This window comes from Conger conger, chromosome 2 (genome assembly GCF_963514075.1).
Source record: "Conger conger chromosome 2, fConCon1.1, whole genome shotgun sequence".
NCBI classification, from domain to species: Eukaryota; Metazoa; Chordata; class Actinopteri; order Anguilliformes; family Congridae; genus Conger; species Conger conger.
Genome location: NC_083761.1, coordinates 27,272,229 through 27,290,204, shown reverse-complemented (window position 1 = coordinate 27,290,204; position 17,976 = coordinate 27,272,229). Strand labels below are relative to the sequence as shown.

The following is a 17,976-nucleotide window of genomic DNA, read 5'->3' as shown; positions in this document are numbered from 1 at the left end:
TATCTCGCCCTCTCCTCACACCATTCCCCCCCCCCCGGGGTCATTGAGTTCCACAAGCAGCGGCAACGGTGTATCCGTGCACATTTCATGTGACGGTAATGCTTGAAAACTATTGGTTTTACCAAGCGAACGATTCCTTCTTTTTTTTTGTGAATGAAGGGTTAGTGCGGCCTGGCACCTCCTCCTTAGCCTGGAGTGGTGGGCAGAGCCCTGTCACAGTCAGTAGCTCAATGCTCACCCCCAGCAACTCCTCTGTATATGATTGCTGTGATACGCCAATGCCTCTCTCACTGCAGAAACAATGAAGCTGTCTTTTTTAGCTGATTTGCAGTACTGATGCTTTTGTGGCAGTGTAGAGGTGTCTCGGTGTAGTGTAGAGGTGTCTCAACTGTGTGTTAAAAGGAGTTAAAATACTAGTCTACAGCAGGATTGGGGTTGTATGGGTTTTTACACAACCAATGTAGAATGAGCTTGAATCCAAATCCATGCAGTTATTTGGTTTGATGAAGAAATAAAAGCAGACAGATGAAGCATAGTCCTGGACTAAATTCAATTTTAATGTGGATTCTCCGTACAAACCGCAGTTTAGTGTTATTATTCATAATTCCATTTTTGATTTCGCACCTTCAAGAGAATCTAATCTAGTTCTAACCTCCTGCCATGCCGACAAACCGCAAGCATGTTTTCACTATGGTTATTTCTGGAAATGTGTTTTTTAAACCTTCTCTTTCTAAAAAAAAGGTAGTTTAAGAGAGTGAGGGAGGGAATGTGCAAGGTGAGAACTGCAAAATGAGTGGCAGATAGATAAAGTGAAACTGGGGAAAGATTGGGAGCACAACTTAAAGATGGAGAAAAGAGAAGAGCTGGTTCAGTAGGAGTGGTAGTAAGAAGATGGTTGGTTATCTGTCAGCAGTGACATTCCTGTCTCATTTTGATGACACTCGCAAACACAGGAGGATTTATAGGGCATTCTGACTGGTTCACATGACTTTTTATGGACCGTACTTGAAGGGAAAGATCAAACGTAGCTCCCAAGGCTCCTGTGTTGATTTAGGCTCACTAAGGATGAACGAAAAGAGGAAAACAAGATTTGATATTGTGCAATGTATACATCTCTGCTCCACCACTATTACTCAAGCCCATATTGCCTATATTCCATGTATAGCATATATTCCCTCTTCCATGCTTATAATGACTGTTTGTGTGGGCCATTACGCTCCACAGACAGAAAGACAAACACACAGACACACACACAAAGGCACAGACACGCACACACATACACACACAGACACAAAGACACACAGACACATACACTCACACACACGGCTTCTCTTTTATTTTCTTGCTATTCCCCTGGTACAGTTTGCATGAACAGAGCTAACTTTAGCTTAAGGAGCATGTTGCTCCATGGTCTGATTAAAGGTCTTCATTATCCCCTGCATGCTGTGCAAAACTGTGTTCCCTACCCACACCTTTTTCCTTCTCCCAGCAGTCCAACTGAGCCTTGCACTGCATGTGCTTAATTAAAATAATAAGAATGATTTGTTATTTAGCTGACGCTTTTATCCAAAGCGACTTCCAGTTGATTTGACTCAGAGGGGGACAAACCGCTGTGTGGATCTTACCGTGGCTACACCGGGGTTTGAACCACCAACCTTCCGGGTCCCAATCATGTCCCAATCAGGCTACCCTCCCCCTACTACCTCACTCCAGACCTCACCCCAGACCTCACCCACCGCCCTCCATGACCACTAGGTGTCTCATCCTGGCCCCTCCCCCATGCCCAATGCAGATGCTGCCGTGCAGAAGTGCACAGTTCTAGCACTTTCTTTAAAGGTCCACACGCATATTTTTAGTGTTTTTTTGCTTTTCATGTCATCCTGGAGCTTTCGATTTGTGTTCCATACTGATCCAAGTAAAACGATTGCAATTTTGGTTTGCATTTTTTAGGATCCTAAGTGCTTGAAAAGGTGTTTTCAAAACGATTTCCCCTGTGACATGACGTATGTTTTCGCATAATTTTTGGATGACCACAGGAGGGGGAGAGGAAATTGGGCTCTGGGGGCAGGGTTAGGGACAAAAAAAAAAATCACTGAACATTTTGTAAAGATACTAAAGCCATGGAGAGAATGCAGATGCGTGTGGGCCTTTAAAATAGAGGTTGAATTGTGGTGTGATTCATTCGTCACTATGGCAGGGCCCTCCCCCTCTCTGGAGCCGTTTCCCTTCTCCGGGGTATATATAGCAGCGCGTCCGCATGGTTGTGATGTCATCGTGAAGAGGATAGTAATAGCGGTGGAACAGTCCCATTCATTAAAACATGCTGCGCACATGGGCTGCCCGTATGAACACATGCGCAAAGGTTGGTAGATAATCAGCTGTTGGTAGCAAACCTGGATCTAATATATCATTCATTTGGATTAAATAATGTTTGTCTGTTGTATTGGAACCTATGAAATGCTCTCAAAAAGTGCAAATCCTGCTATTTGCTTGGCTTCACTGCACCAGGCAAGATCAATCGAGTTCAGAAAAGTATTTTAATCCAAAACAATTCTGTATTTGACCCAGGCCAGGTTTGTAGCGGGCATGCATATTGTTTTTTGAGCACGCCTGGTCATTGTAGCTTACAGTACCCTGCTGCCATAATTATTATTTTTTTATTCTTAACCTTTATTTAACCAGGAAGACGCTTGAGTTTAAAAACCTCTTTCATGAGGGTGGCCAGGCAGGAAGGTCAGCAGGACAGTGAAACACAGTGGCATGTTCAATTAACAGTTACAATAATACAGTAAGTACAACATGAAATCGCAATTATTCAAATCCAAGTTAAAAGCGGGTACTGCGGTCACATGCAGTATATGGCGCTCAATCAGAGCCTTAAACTCAGGAAGAGAGTCCCCTGCTCTCCTAGCCTAAGGGTCTTTTGCAATGCGTTCCAGGATGAAGGTGCATTATGGGAAAAGGCCAGTTGTCTGAGGACGGTCCCGCGACAGCTGTGGTGAGCGAGGTGTGAAACGCGATCTCTGTCCCGCGCCTCGACTGGCACCCGCGGCGTTACGCCCCCTGCTGGTGGAGAACGAGCAGCAGGTCCACGGGGTGGCTGGGGACGCAGGTGGCAGGCAGGATGGGCACCTGAGGGGGGTCCTGGAAGCCAGGGCGTGCCAGGCAGTTGGAAGGGGTGGATTTTAGGAAGGGGTTTGGTGAGGGTGCTGAGCTGATTTGGGAAGTCATGGCTAAAATCTGTCCGCCCTGGGCAGCTGAATCGGACTGTCCTTCCAGATCAGACCTGGGTCAAATACGTAATTGTTTTGGATTTAAATACTGTTCTACTGAGCTTGTCTGGTGTGTTGGCACCTATGAAATACTTTCAAAATTGCAAAACCCTGCCTTCTGGTCTTCTTGCCTGGCTCAGTTGCACTAGGCAAGCTCAATTGAGCACAGAAAAGTATTTGAATCCAAAATAATAACATATTGACCCTTGTCTGTTCCATATTAACCTGGGTTTGTGGAGGTCAAGCAAGCGACTGGCACGGGCAAACAGAAGCGTGCTGGATGTAGGTTTGTGCGCCCTCTTTCGCTCGATCGATTCGCTTCCTGTTTAAACCCGGTGGCTTGCGTGCCCTTCTCGGCTGTGTGGGGCAGTCAGTAGCCATCGCCGCCAGGACAGGAACTGTAATATCTGTGTCACACGGGCGCGAAAACTGCAGGCAGCCAGCATGTAGGGCATAATGAATACACCATATTGATATCCCCTCCAGTGTCTCGGCCCTGAGAGATAGACAGACAAAGGAAAAACAATATGCTCTATCTGTGTCTGCTGTTTGGTTTGTGTGTGTGTGTGTGTGTGTGTGTGTGTCTGTCTGTGTCTCAGTGTCCTTGCATGTGTGTCTTTGTGTGTGTGTGTGTGTGTGTGTGTGTGTGTGTGTGTGTGTGTGTGCGTGTGCGTGTGTCTGTGTGTGTGTCTTTCTGTCTGTGCCTTTGTCTGCATGTACCTCCACCTCTCTCTGGGATGTAGCAGCCACCTGTCCCTCCATTTCGCCCAATGCTGCCCCCTGCTGTCTGACATCTGTGGATACCACCCTTGGGATGGATCTCAACCAAAACATCCGATTGCTTGCTACAGACTTGCTGGCTTCTCATTCATTACTCAGCCATTTCCCCAGGCACTGTCTCTGGTGAGGGAACATTACTGGGAACATTACTGGGAACAGCCTTTCAGCCTTTCAAAGCCATTGGCCTGTATGTTACTGTATACAGCTAATGGCTTTCAAATATTTCACTATGCATACTGCATATACTTATTTAATGATATCACCCACATACACACAGACACACACACAAAAGCATAGAATGTCATTATATCACAGAATTATAGTTTCCAGGTCATTTGAAAGATATGAAAGAGCTCAATCAAATAAATGTAATAACCCTGGTACCAAAACACAGTGGTACCAAAACAAGTAAGACCTTTCTTAATTATTATTAATTATATATATATATATTTTTTTTATCAATGCATTCATACTTCAGCTGAGATGACATTGAGAAGAAGTCTTATAGGAGGTTCATATAATTATATTTCTAGTTACTCCTTTTTTTAATCCCTTAAACTGGGGATTAAAAAACACCTTTTGTCATTGGTGTCCTGCCCACAATTGTGTAAAGAACAGTACAGCTGAAATGTATCCACTCTTCTGATGATTACAGATTGCACTGTGCTATAGGAGAGAGCATCTGTCAATCAAATAGAGGGATATATCCTTCCCTGGCAACAGCCAGTATTCTGTGCATACCTGGCAGGCTATTGGGTGGAACTAATGTGGTGGCAACACAAGGAATCTGGGCCAAATCAAAACCACCCAACCACCTGGGTGGACGAAGCCATTTTAAAGTCACCAACTGCTTGTGGAGATCACTGGCCTATGGGGTTTACTGTACATTTCAGACCCATTTTTACCTTGGAGGTGTGTGTGCTTACCCCTGAATATAACCTGTATTCCCAATGGTAGCACAGGTTTGAGAGGTTTCCATTAAAACAGCATTCCTCTTGTGTTAACTACTGTACAGATGAACCTCTGAGATCCGAAAGCATTGGGATTTGAGACTCTCTGGAGGCATACATAGGTATTGCTGTGCAAGCTCATGTGGAGTCACTTGAAAGTATTTTCTTGCTTTAGCATTGCAAAGCTGGCAGTTCATTAGAAACGTCTGTAAATATTTAAAATAAAACAAATATTTAATCACGCACTAAAAACAATCAAAATAATGACAACCTTGTGTATATTATTTTTGGAATTTATAATAGAGCTTTTGCCCTGTGCCGGCTTTGTAGCATTATTAAAAATATACTGTTTTAGCACTAGCAGTTCATCAAGGTGTGTTGTAGGACACACTTGGCCACTGTACGGTATATTGTGTATCAGCTGTAAATAGCAAACGCGTTTAATAGCGATGCCTCCTCCATTCAAACAGCACAGGTGCATTTTAAATGGGGTCAGAGCAGGAGAACCCATGGAGAGAGGATATTCCTCCTGCTCCCTATGCGGGGTAAACAAAGGCAAATTCACAGCAGGAAGGAGGCAATCGACCTCTCTGTCACCTCCTTGGCTGGGATTGGATCGGAGGAGCCCCGCGGAGCTTTCCCCACGGAAGCGTAATTACCTCCGAGACCACTGCAGTGCGGCCGTCCCTCACGTGTCGCCACGGGCAGGCGTGCACGGAGTCACGCAGTCGCCGTTGATGTAGTCACAGTAACATGCGTAGTGACGGTTATGGCTTGAGCCGGATCCATTTTGCCGCTTATAGCATTAGCTAGGGCTCTTGTTGGAGGTTTGATAACGCGAGCTGTCAAGGAGGAGTGTAAATGTAGGAGGTTCAGTGGCAGTGTGTTTATGCAGAGGTCTAGAGTAGTTTGTCAGTCTCTCTCTCTCTCTCTCTTCCTTCTCGAAGGGACGTGTCGGTTAGCTGTTGGCAACCAGCTTTGTGAGGCTCAGGCTGACTAGCCGTTATGGATGGGAGCAGTGCGGCCATTCCGGCTCTCCTGAGTCTCGCCGGTCAGCTGGCCTTGCAGGGTCACAGACCGCCTTAAAGCTGCAGCCATATTAAAGGCACAGGAGTGGGGATTCTTTTGTGGTCATTACTGTACTGTTGAAACTGTACTTCCCTCAAGGATCTTTCAGTTGACCCTGGTTTTGCACTTTGTTGTATGAGTGTCTGCCAAATGCCAGACCAGCAACGCGTCACCACCATATCCACGAGAGCTTTGCTTGACACCAGCCATTAGGCTATACAAGACACGGAGCTAGCTAACAGGACTTGATACTGGAACTGAGGCAATCTGTCGATATATATATCTAAACAAGACATGGAGTTAGCTAGCTATCAAATGGTCCAGTGAGAATGTGTTGAAGTGATTTAACGTAACGTCAGTGTACCGCCGGACTTGGCAACAGGGCAATAGAGCAGGTGCAGACTTGTGCTGGTGTCAAACAAAGATCTCCTTCTCGAAAACTACTCATCATAAAAATGTAAATTTAGTATGGAAATGCTCAAAAGACATTCAGCTTGTCTGGTATATGATATATTGTTGTCAAAAGCTAATTTAGGTCCCGCTGTGTTATGCCTGCCCGCAAGTAGAGGCGTGTACATAAAAGTACTCAAATTCGCCGGTCTGTTCCATAATGTATTGCAATGTAATCAGGAGGCATGGTCGATTACTCGCCAGCCCCGCCCCACCCATGTTGCTGTCGAAAATGGCTGCCTCCTCTTGCCATGCGGACTCCAAGCCCCAAGATGCACTGCTCGTCTCTCGCATCGCAAGCCCGAAGGAAGGGGAGGCAGAGACAGGTCGATGGAAATAGAAACGTCGCCTCCCGCATTCGAGAACCATTCCCGAAACAGATAAGAGGCCCGGGCGCAGGAACGTTACCCGCGGCTTTCTTTCCTCTAAGTCCCCTGAACGCCTCGGGGGCTCTATATTCGTAGCCGCCCGACTGTCGGGGGAAGCTTCAGATCTTCGCTTGTGTCATTGTTCTGCCCGTCTTAAATCTCTTGGCTTCTCCGATGCCTTGGCTGGCTACCCGGGCGCTCCCTATCGCTCAGCCTCCTGTTTTTACCCGAGCGGAGGCCTCGCCCATTTCATGTGGGCTCCGGATGTGTTTTATGAATGGCGGTAGGTCTTATATAACCGCTGCGGAGATGGCGTGTCTTTGTTCCCCAGAAGCCCCCTGTGGGCCTTGACGACACAGCAGACACACACATACACCTACACACACTCACACACACACTCACACACACACACACACACACACACACACACACACACACACACACTCACACGCACACACAGATGTACTTGCACACACGCACACTTGCACATGCTTGCCTATACACACACACACGCACATGCATACACACAGACACACACACACACACACACGCAGGCATACCCATATATACACACACACACACACACAAGCACACCCGTGCACAGACACGCTCACACACGTTCTTGCACACATACGTACACTTGCGCATTCCTGCCTATATTCTCACACAGGCACACATACATACGTACACACACGCACCCGCATACACACAGACACACACATACACACACAGCACGCTAACAAGCTGACACCGGGCTGCAGCACTCCCCCTGCATCTGAATTTAGAAACAAGATTTCTGTCTCCGCACTGAGGAAGGATGGCCTACATAGAGGCACCGCTGGCTCCTCCACTCTGCGGCATGAGGCTGGATAAAAGCTCATCGCTCATTTATTTTTCATGCAGCCAGATTTATACTCCGTTCGCCCTCCCCTCCGAAGGGGTGGAAACAGATCACGCTGTGCCTCATGTCACCCACTCGAACACCGCTGCCCCCCCCACACGTAAGGGGAGGGGGGGGCGTCCCTGGAGTGCAGGCCACAGCTTTACTGTGAAGGAAAAGTCGGTGCGTTCCCCAGAGTTTCATACGGCAGCTTGTTTCTGCCTGACCGCAGCGGCAGAGCTGTGTTTCTGCAGCCGCTGGACCTGAACACCCCCTCCCCTGTCCTTTCTCTCCTTTTCTCTCTTATCCCTTATTCTCTCTCTCCTTCTCTCCTTCCAGCTCTCCCCGCCCGACAAGAGCCTGGACTTTGACCGGGACTTCCGTATCCGGCACTACGCAGGCGACGTGGTGTAAGTACACAGGAGCTTTGGGCCGGCTCGGATATTTTGCTTTTCAGTAAGTGCAGAGATGGCATTCCATGGGGACGAACTGACCCTGGATCAGTGGCAGTGTTTTTTTCAGACAGGAAAGCCTCCTTATCTGCCCCACTTAAGTCAGGAGAACATACAGCAGTGGTCCCCACACCTGGCCCTGGAGAGCCGCAGGGTGTGCTGGCTTTTGATGTTACTCCGCACTTAATCAATTACGGCAGTTAATTACACAGTTAACTCACCTCACCTGGTTGGTTACTTGGGTCTGAATTGGTTGCTGATATTAAAGCTAATTTCAATCTGTTTCTGCCCCTAGTAACTGCTACTGGCTCAGCCTGCCAAACCAAACAAAACCAAACATTCTGCCAGTTATCTTAACCTTTTAGCCCTTTGAGGTGTAAGATCAGAAATATGTGATTTTTAACTGAATATTCTAATGCCGTGCTAACAATCACTTCCTGGTAATAGATCCAGTGACAGGCCTACAAGGTCATAATCATAATCGTGGTTTGGTGGAGTTTTCATAGGAAATCAGCGAAGCACTTACAAGTCTCTAAATTATTTTTTGAGCTGCGGAGGCGCCCGGCTAAAGTAACAGACCTTGATGCAGGCATCCGTTTGTTGCTGTTGCACACTGATTCTTAGGGTTATGTCATCACAGAGAATTGTCGCTGTAACCTGCGACGAGCCTTCACTGCACTTCAGCCTGCTTTTTACTAGCAAACTAGCCAAGCTAACACCGCTACATATATGTTGCCATCGGCCGATACATTTTGCGTGGATATTAAATAAAGGAATTAAAGAACCAACAGGCGGCCGCTCTTCAGATGTTCAAAGGCTCTCTGGTTTGATGGCCGTCCCTACCGAAAGAACAACACGCTGCGAGTGGGGAACACTGTTGTCATGGTTTCCACCTGTCTTACCCTGCCTGTCACATCATGTTCCAACAAACAAAGATGATGTATAATTTGAGGAACTGGCCAATAAAGACATTCATGGCCAGAGCATAGATCAGATTGCAGGAACAAAAACTGTCGATGAATTCAACCCTGCTGCTAGTCTGTCATTTTCCCTCAGTCTCTGTGTTTAACGCCCCGGTAAATGCAATATGGGCCGTGAGAAGGCGGAGGTCTGTGAATATATGGTTCTCAGAGGTGCACTATGTAGCATTGCGGACGTGTGAAAGTTGTTCAGGGTGAAACAGACCTATTTTTCTGCTGTTTTTCCTGGTGGGCCTTTAAAATACTGATCACACAGATGGCTCTTAGGCCTTTTGACTTACTCATGCATATGTAATGCGAGGCCTTGTGCAATCTGTGACTCTGTTACTGTAACCTTTTATTTCCTTGTTGGATTTTGTTTTTTTTTGCTACTTGCCTTCGTCAGGGGGAAATTTATTAAGTTGTCTGCCTGTGTGTGTCTGTGTTTTCCTTATGTATGTATGTCCGTCTGTCTGTTTTTGTGTTTGTCTGCCTATGTGTGTGTGTGTGTGTGTGTGTGTGTGTGTGTGTGTGTGTGTGTGTGTGTGTGTGTGTGCGCGCGTGCATGCACCTGTTTGTGTTTGTTATGTGTGTGTACTGTAGGTACTCTGTTATAGGCTTCATTGACAAGAACAAGGACACCCTGTTTCAGGACTTTAAGAGGCTGCTGTATAACAGGTGAGAACCTCCTGCTCTCCTTAGTGCTGCCTGTTCCAGCACCCCCAGTGGTGTGGTGTGTCCCATCTGCTTTGTGTTTCAGTCAGGGGGGTGTGAGTTTTGGGGAGGGGGAGATCTCACGCACACACACACACACACACACACACACACACACACACACACACTATCTGAAATATTCCTTGGCACTTTAGATTATTTATTTAGAATCATGTGAATTGATTGAAGTTTCTTTTTAAAGATAAAAAAAGTCTCTAAATTAGTTTTGTTACTCCGGCTTTGTCCTGATAAAATCTTTCGCCCCCTTCCTCTGCCTTCTTCTTTCATTCAAATCTTACCTTATCCTCTACATTCGACCTTATTTTTTATATTCTCTATCTTGATTTTCTTCCTCCGTCTTCTCATCACCCCTTTAGCTTCCTTTTCTCTCTTCCCGCTTTTTCTCTCCACCATGGGACAGAGTACTTTTTTGTCATAAAAGCTTCTGATAATTTTATTTCTAAGTTCTAAGAATTATTTCATGAGAGGAAATGGAAAAGGAAAGTTACCTTTCCTTCACCGGAATGTGCGTTGGGAATCTTGCTCGTTCTAGGCGGACCTGTGTCAAATATGTAATTGTTATGGATTCAAATAATTTCCTATCCTTTGCTCAGCTTGTCTGGTGTATTGGAAACTATAAAATACAGAAAATGCAAACCCCCACCTTCTGGTCCTCTTGGTTGGCTTAATTGCACCAGGCAATATCAATTACGTATTTGAGCCAGGTCTGGTTCTAGGACAGTTTCTGCTGTTTGGTGTGACAGTCCCTCTCTCCTTCTCTTCCCAGTTCAAACCCTGTGCTGAAAGCGATGTGGCCAGAGGGGAAGCTGAGCATCACGGAAGTGACAAAGCGCCCACTAACAGCCGCCACAATCTTCAAGAACTCCATGATCGCACTGGTGGAGAACCTGGCCTCCAAGGTGAGGAAACACTGAGATTCGAGCCAGGGCCACCACCAGAGATTTTGGGCCCCATTAAAACATTTCACATTGGGCCGCACCAACCCAGAAAATCCTTTGTTCTAATACAGTGTTTCTCCACTCCAGTCCTCCAGTAACCAGGAACCAGGAACCCACACAGCTGATTTAATGACTGAACCAATCAAACCACCAAAAATGCCCTTGATTAGTTAAATCACGTTTGTGAGCTCCTGGTTACAACAAAAACCTTCTGGCAAGTGCGTCCCGAGGACTGGAGTTGAGAAACACTGTTTAAATATACCTTTTGGGCCCTGTCAGTCCTTACAGTGCCCCTGCTTCAACCTGCTGTAGCGGCAGACTCTTGTACTTGGCGACTTGAGTCGCTGTCTATTTCCTTCAAGTGCGTCAGGGGACATCAGGGCCCCCGAGCTGAGATTACATTTCTGAAGTCAAGACTTTCTATGTAATTTAAAAGCATGGGTTTTTTAAAGTCATTTTTTGGAATAGTATTTTTTTCCTTGGTTGTTTTTCTTTTTCCTTTGGTTATCAACTAAAATGACATTACATTATATTTTAAGAATTTAATAGATGGTCTTATTCAGACCACCTTAAACGGCTTAAATATTTGCATGTATGCATCCGTTTATCTTGCTGGATGTGTGTTGAATATATTTTGGTATAATTGCTTTGCCAAAGTACAGTGCAGTACCTAGGAACTGAACCTGCAAAGTGTCTGCGATGTGTCTGTGGACAAATTCTTTGCAAATTTGACAGTTTCTATGACTTTTGAGTGTCAGAGAAGGGTGTCCTGTACCTACAGATTTTTGTCGCACAGCCGTGATTGGTTGACTGAAACGAAGAAACTTTTGCCAAGGCGAGAATACTAGCTAACCAGGCTACATGTTTTTATGAATGAAGAAGTTTTTATTTACTGCTAGCTTGCAAAATGGACAGGTTTGTGCAGAAACTGGTTTCTATAGTAACAGTGCGTACTATAACTGTGTACTATGAATGCAAAAACGTTGTCAGACACAGTTCTGTCTGCAGACACTCGTCGAAACATAGACACTACACTGTTGCCCAGAATGCCAACTTGCATTCCAAAATGGCTGCTAGGAGAAGTGGAAAGAGATGTGGGAAATTGTATGTGTGCTGTATGTCCAGCTGTGAACCCTGTGCAGACATGCATCGCTCACTCGCCCTCCTGTGCGTCTCTAGGAGCCGTACTACGTGCGATGCATCAAGCCGAACGACTTGAAGTCGCCGCTTCTGTTTGAAGAGGAACGCTGCCGCCACCAGGTGGGGTATCTGGGTCTGCTAGAGAACGTGCGTGTACGACGCGCGGGATTCGCTTACCGCCAAACCTACGCCCGTTTCCTGCAGAGGTAACTATCCCACCCTCATCCTGCCCTGTCTGCTCTCTGTCATTCTCCCATTGGCTAGAAGTCATGAGCCAGCCAATGGGATGCATCCCCCGCCCCCATGCCTTCTGCTGTGACTATTACATTACATTATTGGCATTTGGCCAAAAATACCGAAACACAAAGTAAATCACAAAGACAACAATTAAGGTTCACAGGGAGGTAGGGAGGGATGGGGAGAGGTGCTGCTTGAAGAGGTGCGTCTTCAGTTTGCGCTTGAAGGTGGGGAGAGATTCTACAGTTCTGACCTCAACGGGGAGTTCGTTCCACCACCGTGGAGCCAGAACAGGCAGTAATCGTGAGCGTGAGGTGGAGGTTCGGAGAGGGGGAGGTGCCAAGCGGCCTGTGGAGGCTGAACGAAGAGGTCTGGCAGGGGTGTAGGGTCTGATGATTTTTTGTAGGTAAGCTGGGGAAGACCCCTTAACTGCTTGGAAGGCTAGCACAAATGTTTTGAATTTGATGCGAGCCATGACAGGCAGCCAGTGGAGGGAAGTAAGCAGGGGGGTGACGTGTGAGTGGGAAGGTTGAAGACCAGACAAGCTGCTGCATTCTGGATAAGTTGGAGGGGTCTGATGGCGGACGCTGGGAGGCCAGCCAAGAGGGAATTGCAGTAGTCCAGGCGGGACAGAACCATCGCTTGGACCAGGAGCTGGGTCGAGTAGGGGGTGAGAAAGGGGCGGATTCTCCGTATGTTGTATGGGAAGAACCTGCATGACCGGGTCACCGCCGCAATGTTCTCGGAAAAGGGACAGTCTGCTGTCCATCACCACGCCGAGGTTCCTTGCACTGGGTGATGGCGTGAGTGTGGTATCCCCGAGGGAAATGGAGAGATCCAGGTGGGGAGAGGTATTGGCATTTCAGTCTTGCCTGGGTTGAGCTTTAGATAGTGGTTGTCCATCCAGCTCTGGATGTCACTCAGGCAAGCAGAGATACGGGCTGAAACCTGTGTATCAGATGATGGGAACGGGTATCATCTGCATAGCAGTGGTAGGATAGCCCATGTGCAGTGATCACAGGGCCAAGGGAATGAGTGTAAAGAGAAAAAAGAAGCGGGCCTAGGACTGAGCCCTGGGGAACTCCTGTGGCAAGGGGCCGAGGTGTCGATACCGTACCAGGAGCGACCAAAGAGGTAGGACTCAATCCAGTCCAGGGCTGTGCCACAGATGCCCGTTGCTGACAGGGCGAACAGGAGGATGGAGTGATCCACAGTGTCGAAGGCAGCAGAGAGATCTAGAAGAATGAGGTCTTGCAGGTTGTTGTTAGAGAAGAAAGAAGAAAGTTGAGTAGAAGCAGCTCGTTCTATGGTTTTAGAAAGAAAAGGAAGAAGAGATACTGGGCGATAGTTCTGGATGATGGAGGGATCCAGGGTAGGCTTTTTTAGCAACGGAGTGATGTGGGCCCTCTTGAAGGATGCTGGAAAACAGCCGGAAGACAGGGAGGAGTTGACAAGGGAGGTGACAAATGGGAGAATGTCTGGTGTGATAGTCTGATATTACTGTACCGGTAGTCATTGATGCTAGCTATTTGATGTGATATCAGTGTAATTTAGATTTTTTTTGTTGTTCTTGGAATTTTATTCTTTCATTTTAGCGTCTGCATTTCCAGTTTAGGGAATATAGTTTTCTTTTTTTTACTTTTTCAGCTAAAGAAGCAGTGTGGAACAAAATACTTAGATGCCTCTTGCAGTTTAAACATGCCTTTCGGCACATTTTTAATCCTTTCACATGGATGCGCATGAAAAGTGGTTATCTTGCCAATTTGCATCAGACTCCCAAATACTTGAAGCCATTTGATAGCTATACAACACAACAGCTACACAATGTATGAATTTTTTTTCTGTGTAGAATGCTGTGGTGAACTAGTAATTTTAGTGTTGTGTGCTTGTAGTTTGGACGCAGAGTCTGCTCACTGTTCACACCCATGTTGATGAAGTTGAAGTCATAGGCTCTGCATTTCAAATGTGTGAAGATTTTGAAGGGGAGTCATCAGTTTTCTCGTGACATTTCAATTTGTTTGGCCTTTGGGAAAGAAAAGCTGTGATAACATCTAGCTGCATATGTTACTTGTTTCTAGCCTGAGGCCTGATGAAATTATCTACCACCTAAGAATGCAACGACTCATTTTTACTTATTTGCTCAAGTGAAGGATTGATTGTTTGCCACGAAATGAAAAGATTTGATTTTTATTGTCATATAAGGATACTCAAAAGTGAAAATGTCCCCAACATACTTGATGCAGCCCTCACCTCAGGGCTCGTAATGTAATTTGATTTGGTTTAAATACTTTTCTGTGCTCGATTGATATTGCCTGGTGCAGTTGAGCCACCCAAGAGAGCCAGAAGGTGGGGTTTGCACTTTGAGTATTTCATAGGTTCCAAGCTCAGTAAAGCATATAAAAGTATTTGAATCCAAAACAATTGCATAATTGACCCAGTTAAGGAGCAACCGACACCAGTGGTAAGTATGGAGGCATAATGATAGCAGCACTTACCCCCAGAGATTATAAAAGTGAAGAAAGAGAACTGAGTCCATTCAAAGGGACTTAAACTAGTCAGGGTGCTGTTGGTGTGCAAGTGGGGAAGTTAACTTTCCCAGATGGAAAAAAGGGTTCAAAATGGCCCCTCAAGAAGACAGAAGTGATATTGGTAGAGATTACGCACATGATTATGCACATGTCTGCATGCTATTGGCACAAGGGAAAGTTCAGTCGGTTAGTTACATATCATCATTCTTTACTGACCCCCGCTGATCGATCGGGACACCCCGTAGACCGTACACACTGAAGGAACCCTTATCACAAACTGTCCTGAGCCTCTGCCCGGCTGGCTCACAGATACTGTCACCTTGGACTTCTAGTGAAAGCACATCAGATAACGCTGCAAAAGTTTGCATAACATAACATTTTTTGTGTTCTTTCCCAATATTTCTGACAATGTTTGCTGGTAGATTATGTCATGTTTTACAGCAGGACATGATGAATAGAGGATTGAAGCAGAGCTTGTGAGGTGCTGGTAGGATGCACAGTTCAGGTTTTTCTTCTTGAAAAAATAAAATAAAAATGAGTATGATTCCTGGAGTGTGGGGCAGCAGTGTACCCTGGTGTAAAATCCAGCTATGTATTTTCAAGCTGGTCAAGCTGGTTATGAAGCTAGTCTAGCTGGCTCTGAGCTGGTCAACCACCTAGTGCTGATAGTTGGTAGCTGGTTGACCAGTTTACCAGTTGTTTCAAAACCTAGCTTGAGGTGTTTTTCTCAGCATGGTAGTATAGTGGTTCAGATAAAATAAGCAGCAGGGAGGTTTATAGTCAACGGTCAAAGGACTCACAAGGCTGGGATCCCCTTACCGCCGTTAGGTACAAGATGATCTCGGAGTTCACGTGGCCCAACCACGACCTGCCATCGGACTGCGAGGCAGTGAAGAAGCTGCTGCAATGCTGCGGGTTCGAGACGGACGCGGCCTACGGGAAGACCAAGGTGTTCATCCGCACGCCACGCACCCTCTTCACGCTGGAGGAGCAGAGAGCCGAGATGGTGCAGCGGATCGTACTCTTCCTGCAGAAGGTGAGCGCCTCTGACCTTTCACCTGCTCGACCTTTCACCTGCTGACCTCCCGTCTCACGTGCTGACTTCGTCCCGACTCCCGTCACACCTGCGCAGAAATTCCTATAGTGTGTCACCTGCAGGTTTTTATCTCTGAGTCTGCCTCAACTGGGAATTGACTCATGCAGGAAAGACATGTTTCGTGACGTGCCTGGCAAAATAAATTTTTCAGTTAAACAGAAGGGGCATTCTATCAGAAATGAGAAATCAATCCATTTCTGACCTCACACTTTTATACATATTTGTTGTACAGGTTAACCTTTGAGAGAGGGTTAGAATGTGATTTGATTAACCAGAAAGACCAACCTTTCAGGAGACGGGGCCCTCAGAGTTGACCGATATTGAACCCCCTGCCCTACCTACAGACACAGATAAACATTGGTTCTCTTATTATCAGAAAGCTTACAAACAAGGTTATCCACAATTTCAACACCAAAATAAATGCTGTTGGTGACATTTTAGAGTTGGGTTGGTATGAAAGTTTGCTGGCAGATTATAAAACTGTTTCACTAAACATTTCCGATATGGAAAGCTGTTCCTCGTAATTGTGTAACATTTGCCTTTAGGTAATTTCTTGTACTTGCTAAGTCACTCATGTTGTTGTTCTTTTGCTGAGCTTGATTAAGGGCCTTGTCTGACATGATGGCTTCAATTTGGTTACCAAAGCAGTCTTTGACTATGACCTAAAGGTCTCCACCTTCAACAGTCTTCGGACAGCATGAAGCACTAGAAATGTGATAACTCCTTTAACTCCTTTAAGTATCACCCCTTTCTTAACACAAGCTTGAAAATTAAATAACCAAAGCAAAATGCCTACTATTCTCGAACCCTTTTGACTACAGGCATAGTCTTGGTGTCTTCAGAAAGGTTACCCTTTGGTGTTTGTTTGCCAAGAGTCAGAATTTCTCTATGTATTACTAAATCAAAGTTACAGAAGCTCAAGCACAGTGGACGTGGATACAGACTAATGTGGCGGTAACTGGCACACTTAGAAACAATGGAACTACAGCCAGAACACTGGTTTGCCCCTTTCAAATTTGAGCAGAATGAGCATTCTGCATTGTTTTTTCAAAGCTATGTCTAGGCAGTTTTCCAAAAAGGACACATGGAAGCTGAAATATATTATAGCTCTTATGACATGTAAAATATTTACTAAAGTATACAACACTTTTTAGTCTGGAAAAAAATCTTTGCACTTCCCCCCCCCCACCTGTCACACTTCCCCTACCTCAGCCTCTGTGGTTTCCTCAGACAGCCACAGGTTGAGAAGATTGTAAAAAATAAGTAATAATAACAATAATAACCTCTTGTATACTAATATATTAATTGAGGTCCATCGATTTTTATTTTTGCCTAATACCCAACCCCCATCAACAAGTCAAACACATTCCCCAATTTCACGTGCTATTTATTATTCCTTATTTATAAGCACACTGAATAATATTTAAATATTTTGAGAATGTATTTAGATGATCACTGATACAAAATGGGGTCACAACAATGAAAATGCCCTCTACTGTGGAGCAAAAGGTGTTTTCATTGTCTTCCTCAGAAATATTAACTTGAGAATACTCAAGAGACAAGAGAGATGAGATTCCCCCAAAGGAATTCCTCTATTTAGACAGGTGTCACAAATTTGTTGTAAAACATCAACCTTTTTGGCATTAAAATCTCAAGAACTGTTTTTTCCAAAGCTTACAATTTGAATACATTGTAATGTATCACCTTCCCAGGTTGACATTTTCCACATAGCAGTATCAGTTAATTTAGTTTGCCAAATTCATAATTATATTCAAACTATTCTTGATTTTGACATTAATTTTATTTGCTAAAATACATTCTGTCACCATTATATTTGGGGCGTCAGCAACTAAAACTGCCATATTTTTATACAGGTAATGAGGACAAATAAGGAAAATTACTGTATTAAGTTCCCAAATCTGACTGCTTGGGGACCATATTTCCTTGCTCTTTCCTGATCCCTCTTATCAATCTTTGTATTCTACCCTGGCCTGAAGATCATTTTAATCTTGGAAAGATTTAATTCCCTTTAATTTAATTTTTATTAATACTGAGTTAAATTGCTAAGTTGCTTGTGGATGTAAAAATCTCTCAGCTTGCAGATTTCATAAAAACTATTCTAT

The 17,976-nt window shown here is 45.3% G+C and overlaps 1 protein-coding gene across 1 annotated transcript in view; it reads left to right on the top strand.

The window, feature by feature from the left end:
* The window catches only part of myo1d (myosin 1D), a 105,665-nt gene that overhangs the window by 45,732 nt on the left and 41,957 nt on the right, over positions 1-17,976 (top strand). The window contains exons 12-16 of the mRNA XM_061231199.1: positions 8,108-8,178; positions 9,783-9,857; positions 10,681-10,813; positions 12,032-12,198; positions 15,586-15,793. Coding sequence (XP_061087183.1) covers positions 8,108-8,178; positions 9,783-9,857; positions 10,681-10,813; positions 12,032-12,198; positions 15,586-15,793 — 654 coding nt within the window. The remainder of the gene's footprint in view (positions 1-8,107; positions 8,179-9,782; positions 9,858-10,680; positions 10,814-12,031; positions 12,199-15,585; positions 15,794-17,976) is intronic.